The sequence below is a fragment of the Miniopterus natalensis genome, chromosome 2 (genome assembly GCF_054644295.1).
Source record: "Miniopterus natalensis isolate mMinNat1 chromosome 2, mMinNat1.hap1, whole genome shotgun sequence".
NCBI lineage: Eukaryota > Metazoa > Chordata > Mammalia > Chiroptera > Miniopteridae > Miniopterus > Miniopterus natalensis.
In genome coordinates, this window is record NC_142082.1 from 6,968,563 (window position 1) to 6,975,303 (window position 6,741).

General features: G+C 44.8%; 1 protein-coding gene across 1 annotated transcript; it reads left to right on the forward strand.

Annotated features, from left to right (window-relative positions):
- Positions 1-236: 236 nt before the first annotated feature.
- Positions 237-6,090, forward strand: ING2 (inhibitor of growth family member 2). Its single transcript, XM_016218303.2, has 2 exons — positions 237-776; positions 5,270-6,090. Exons 1-2 carry the CDS (start codon positions 605-607, stop codon positions 5,938-5,940), a joined length of 843 nt encoding a protein of 280 aa, XP_016073789.1. The 5' UTR covers positions 237-604; the 3' UTR covers positions 5,941-6,090.
- Positions 6,091-6,741: the final 651 nt, after the last annotated feature.

The following is a 6,741-nucleotide window of genomic DNA, read 5'->3' on the forward strand; positions in this document are numbered from 1 at the left end:
GCCGGCGGAGAGTTGACAGACCAATCGCCCGGGTGGCGGAGGGAAGGCGGGAGAATGCGAACCCTCCGGCCGGGCGGTAGAGGCGGGCCCCCGGCCTTATTAGGAGTGAGTCCTGCGCAGGCGCAGTGGCGGCCGCCGCGGAGGGGCGGGGGCAGCCCAGCGAGAGACTCTCCGACAGGCTCGGAGGGTGATTGGGAGGAAAGGGGGCAGCGGAGGGCTTGTCATGGGGATCCGCGCTGCGAGACGGCATCGGTAGCACCTGGGGACTCCGAGGGGGACAGGCCGTGTCAACGCCCGGGACGCCGGCGCCAGCTTCGCTGGGGGGATCCCCGCTGCTCTAGTCCAGAGGAGGGAGGACAAAAAGGAGGGAGTCCTGATCTCGCCCCGCCCCTGGCTTGTTACCGCGGGGGCGGGGAGTGAGGGCTTCTTTTGGGGGGAGTGGAGATCGGGGGACTCGGCGGTGCCCTCCTGAGCGGCTGCCGGTGTCCCCGCGGCGCCGGGCTGCGGAGCCGAGGAGCCGCGGCGGCCGTGGCTGTTGCATGTGTGGCTGCTGGATGCGGAGGCGGCGGCGGCGGCGGCGGCGAGGAGCAGCGGCGGCGGCAGGATGTTAGGGCAGCAGCAGCAGCAACTCTACTCGTCGGCGGCGATCCTGACCGGGGAGCGCAGCCGGCTCCTCACCTGCTACGTGCAGGACTACCTCGAGTGTGTGGAGTCGCTGCCCCACGACATGCAGAGGAACGTGTCCGTGCTGCGGGAGCTGGACAACAAATATCAAGGTAGGGGGCCGCGGCGCTGCCCGCGCGGGCGCTCCCTCCCTCGGACCCGCTGGCCTCCGCGCAGGTCGCTCGGAGCCGGCCCGAGGAAGTGACACTTTCCTTGCCTCCGGTGACAGTCTCCTCAAGCGCACAGAGGGGTCTGGTGTGTGGGACCGGGGCGAGGGACAGGAGAGCGGGCTCGCGGCCCTCCCTTTCCCCCTCTCGGTCGGCGAGGACTTTGGTGGGGTCTCCGGGGTGGGGGTGGGGGCTGCTCGTCAGCCCACGCTGCAGACCCGGCGGCTGCAGCTGGCGTGGAGGGGAATCAGCCATTTTAAGTAGCATTTGTTCTGGCGCTGGCATGCCCGGTGCCGCAACCCTCCGGCCCAGGCGAGGGAGCGTGCAGCCAGGCGGCGGGCTGCGGGGAGCGAGTGGCCGGGCTCCCGCCGGGCTCCGGGGCCTGCCTTCCCGTGGCCCCCTTGGGCCCCCACCCCCTGAGCATATGCATTGGAACGTGCGGGGGGAGGGGGCGAGAGGACCGCGAAGGCGGACTCCCGGGAGGTCCCTCCCTCCGCTCTCCGCTCCCGGCTCGGCCACCGGGGAGTCCCTTCTCCTCTCCCGCCCCAGGGAGAGTTCCGGGCTGTAGCCCTTCCCCAGTTCCTTCAGCCAAATGGTTAAAAGGGGAGGGGTCCCCGCGCGTAGAGGAAGAGGGGTGTGTGTGGCGGGGAGGGCCCCTGGTTCCTGGGGGCGTGGCCGGAGGGCGTGACGTAGACTTGGGAGGGGCGCGGACGCGCGCTCCCGCCCGCCAGGAAAATGGCTGGTCGCGGGAAGGCTTGGGTGGAGCTGGTCGGTTGGACGGGCGTCGGAGCCGCGCCGGACGTTAGTTCGTCCCCAGCAGAGTCACTGTTGGGGTGTAGGGCACGTTTGCTGAGAATCTTCGACTCTTTCTCAGCCACTCAGTTGTGACGAGGACAGTCAGCTACTGGGAGCTTCGCTGACCCTGGGACCGCGTAGGTTCCGGTTCTGGCCTCACTTCCGGGTCCCAGGAGGAAGTGGGTGGTTGACCGGGCAACCGTCTGGCGTCTCTGAACCCCTCCCTCCTCCGCCAAGTTTAAGTGATGAGGCAAAAAACACCTTCCGTGGTCAGCCCCAAGGAGCTAGGACAGGGAATCAGCCTTTCGTACAGACTGTCGTTTATCATCCACTAATGGTGGACCCTTCACCTGCTAGGAGGGGAGAGGTTTAAATGGGGAGCCGTTGTGCTTTTAATAACCCTGAGTCAAGAAACAGACCTTGGACATAACAGCTGTACGGACTTTAAAGAGATAATTTCTTGGACCCATTCCCTGTTTTTCTAGACACGTCATTAAATCCTATGATTTAGTCTCTAAGGAACCCACTTCTGGGGCGGCATTTTCAGGCCCTTAGCATATTAAGATACTTAAATGTTTCTGTTTTCAAATCTATACTTTATTTCTGCCTTCCGAATCCATGATTGATAGGACTGATCTCCGCAAGGGGGGAAGGAAATTAACATTGATTACTTACTGCGTGTCATTTGCTATGTCAGGTCCCGGACATTATCTCATTTAATCCTCACAATAACACTATGAAGTAAAATTTTACAGATAAGTTAAAATTTACAGGGAGTTTAAATAACTTGTCCAATTAGGTGGGGAATGTTTGACTCCACAGCGTGGCTACTTCAGGTGCCAGACTTGTTTTTGAACTATTTTAACTTTATTCTTTTCATATAAAGCTCTCCAAAGGTATTTTCTACAGTTTGGAACACACACACACACACACACACACACACACACACACACACAGTACATACATTGTAACTTTAAAACGATACATATATGCTTAAGAATTGTATATTCAGCATTTTTAGCTTTTTGATAACTCTATAGTGAAGGTTTTCATGTTTCTGTAAAGACACATACCTGTATTTGCCTTCACAAAAGTTAAGCTATTTTTTTTTCTTCTTCATTTGAATTGGGAACAGACAGTCTGTTATAGGGAAATCTTCCATCTAGAATTGTCATAAGTAGCTCTGGTAACATAGACAGTTATTAGGCCTTAAAAGTGAGAAATTATAAAAATTTTCAGCTGTGTTAAGATTGTGATTAGTTTCAAGATTAATAATAGAAAGACGACCTAGTTTTCACTCTGCACATTCTTACTAAGTTCAGCTTTCAGTTTTGTATTTATAAGCTTTAAATACTTGTGTGTTCTTGGTTCAGAATTCATGTTTTCTTATTTCTTTGCTAGTTTTAAAGTATTTTCTCATTTTGGATCTAATACTGTAATATTTAGTGGTATAAATTAAATAAGCAGCCAAAGAAATTCCCTATCTATTTGAGACAGTTTAGAAATTACTGAGGAATCTTAAAAGTAACCTTAAAAAATTAAAAATAGAGCAATGAAGAAAATTTTACAATAATGAAGTACTTATTATGGGATATGGTTATTAGAGAGCCTCAGTTTTTGTTCCAATATTTTTGTTCATAATTTCCTGGGTAAATAACCTTTAATACTAATTTCAAGTGCCTTCCTTTCTGCTAGGTAGAAAATGCTTAAATGGTGGAGCCAGACATACAGATCTGGCAGAGTTAAAAGTCTGGAGTTGCTATCTCTTGAGCTTCATTTTCTTTACATATGGAAGTGATGGCTTCCTCATGGGGTTGCTGTGGGAATTATATGAGAAAATGTTCATCACATAGAAGGGTCTCACCTCCTCCTTTCACTTGATAATTACATTGTCTTAAAAATGTGAATTTTTATTTCATGTATAGTATCATTGTGTTGGTATGATATAATTAGCTTCTAAGCCCTGATTACTAGATAAAGAATATTTGAAATAAGGTTTTCCTTTATTTTTTACCTTCAAATTTTGTGTGTCTTGGGTGGGGGGTGGGGGAAAATATACAACTTCCTTATTTTTCCTGGTGAAAAATTAAGTTTTTAAGAAATCCACTTACATACCTAGCTGGGCAAATGAGCTAGGTAAAAATATCAGTCTTTGTTTAAAAATATGCTATGCAAACAAAAAAACACACAATACAAATTAAAATATGCTATGCAAGTGTGAGTACCCTCAAATGTGTAGTGCCACTTTGTCATGTATCTGAGGTTAAACAGTTGTCCACCAATTGTGAGTACCTACAATTTCCAAGGAGGAGCTACTTGCCTAACATTTCTGTTCTTATCATATAGAATAATGATATTGGAATATAAAACAGTGGTTTGCCACGTGGTGGGATAAATTAGAATTAATTTTTTCTTTCTCTACCTTTAGTAAGACAGAAGTCTTTCAAATAGTGTTAAATCCCATAAGGATAAAAAATAGAACAAATTTGAATAAAAACTAATCTTATGTAAATTTTGGTGATAGCTGGAGCTGTATTTTCAGATTTTTGTGTACCTTCTAGTGACTCAGCTGTTTTTAATTGATTTAAATGTGTTCCAAATGCTATGAGACTCAGCTGCTGAGTTATCTATAAAAGCATAGTGATCCAATGCTGACTTTACTGTAATTCTGTTAGTAGCTTAGTCAGTTGATGCCAGAACATGAACTAAACCTACTCTGGAAATAGTTTAGGTTTCAGAATCATCTCTCATGTGACAAAGTAAACGAGCCATTAAAACTAATATGATGGGAAGCTAAGAGCTGCTGCTGTCTGCTTTAAGAAAGTCCAGGGATATGATAGGAAAGTAAAGGTGTAATGTGTCTCTCTGGAGTCATGCAAGTCATTGATTGAACTGTAAATCCTCTAAATGCATTTGGACAGTAATCTGCAGCCTAGTCCTTGAATTTCTTTAAGTTTTACAGCTGGAGTCTGGCATGTAAGTTTTATATACAGGATTGTTTTGAGGTTCAAATTAAGTAAAGAGAGTTTGGCACTAGGTAGACTCTAAAGTGGCATACAGTGAGCCTGTCCACATAAAATACATTTGATTATTAATACTTGTTTTTATTAGTTTATTTCTAAATAATGTTTAAAAAAACATTATTTCCCATACAAAGACCATATGTTATCCAATATAAAAGTATATTTAGAAATAAACTAATAAAAGCAAGATCACAAAACTCTAATACTCAATAATCGATATTGCCCAGCTGGTGTGGCGCAGTGGTTGAGCATGGACCCATGAACCTGGAGGTCATGGTTTGATTCCTAGTCAGGGCACATGCCCGGGTTGTGGGCTCAATCCCCAGTATGGCAGCCAGTCGGTATTTCTCTCTCATCATCAATGTTTCTCTCCCTCTCCCTTCCTCTCTCTGAAATCAATTTTTTTAAAAACACCATATATAAAAATGAAATGTGTGGCTAGTTAATAATCAAAAGTATTTTATGTGGACAGGCTCATAAAATACTTTTAATGTACACATACTAAAGAAGAATGCGATCTTATGGTTTGAATTCATTCTAACTCAATTTTGTGAAAGATAACTAACTTAAAAATGCTATATGTGCTAACACATAATAACTGTCTGATTTTTCCTTTTTTAGAAACATTAAAGGAAATTGATGACGTCTATGAAAAATATAAGAAAGAAGATGATTCAAACCAGAAAAAACGCCTGCAGCAGCATCTCCAGAGAGCATTAATCAATAGTCAAGAACTGGGAGATGAAAAAATTCAGATCGTTACACAAATGCTCGAATTGGTGGAAAATCGGGCAAGGCAAATGGAGCTACATTCACAGTGTTTTCAAGATCCTGCTGAAAGTGAACGAGCCTCCGATAAAGCAAAAACGGATTCTAGCCAACCAGAAAGATCTTCAAGGAGACCCCGAAGACAGCGAACCAGTGAAAGCCGTGATTTATGTCACATGACTAATGGCATTGAAGACTGTGATGATCAGCCACCTAAAGAAAAGAAATCCAAGTCAGCCAAGAAAAAGAAACGCTCCAAGGCCAAGCAGGAAAGGGAAGCTTCACCTGTTGAGTTTGCAATAGATCCCAATGAACCTACATACTGTTTATGTAACCAAGTGTCTTATGGGGAGATGATCGGATGTGATAATGAACAGTGTCCAATTGAGTGGTTTCACTTTTCGTGTGTTTCACTGACCTATAAACCAAAGGGGAAATGGTATTGCCCCAAGTGCAGGGGAGATAATGAGAAAACAATGGACAAAAGTACTGAAAAGACAAAAAAGGATAGAAGATCGAGGTAGTAAAGGCATCCACATTTTAAAGGGTTATTTGTCTTTTATATAATTCTTTCAGAATTTACTTTCAGAAAATGTTTTAGGGTAAATGCATAAGACTATGCAATAATTTTTAATCATTAGTATTAACGGTGTATTAAAAGTTGTTGTACTTTGTCTGTGACCTTAATTTTCTGCACTGAATTACCAAATATTCCAAACCAGGTAGTCTGTAGATCACCTCATGAAAGGAGCAGGGAACAGGGAGAGGGTGGTGTAAACACTATAAAAACTTCACAGGCCATGCCTATTTCATTTTCACCTAAAATGCAGTTCTATGTTTTGGGTTAAAACCAAAGTTTTGCTGGCATTTTCTTTCTACATGCTTAAAAAATTTTAGATAATAGTTGGGAGTTCTCTGCAAGTGTAAAATCATTGTGGGTAATTTAAAATATGAACACTATATACTATTTAGAGCTGCTTTCTCCCTGGCCCTTTTTATACATACACTTGTTCATCTCTAGTCTTCCCAGAATTTAAGGAATCAGAGAGAATAACTTGGGATTCCACGTGGAATAATGTGCTCTTATTAGAGTATTTGCTGCTGTCTTTTCATTGGTAGTATTTTGATAAACTGTTAGCCCATTTGTAAATGCCTTGCTGCTGCTTCATAGACACATCTAATTTAACGCTTAATAAGGGAGCTGTGTTTTGTTTTGTTTTCATTGGGACAGGTAAGAGTAGTTAGACACCAAAAATGCTACCATTGGCTTATATTGGCAAAATTTGGGTTATGTAGTATGGTTCAAGGTTAAACATTGAAAAGAA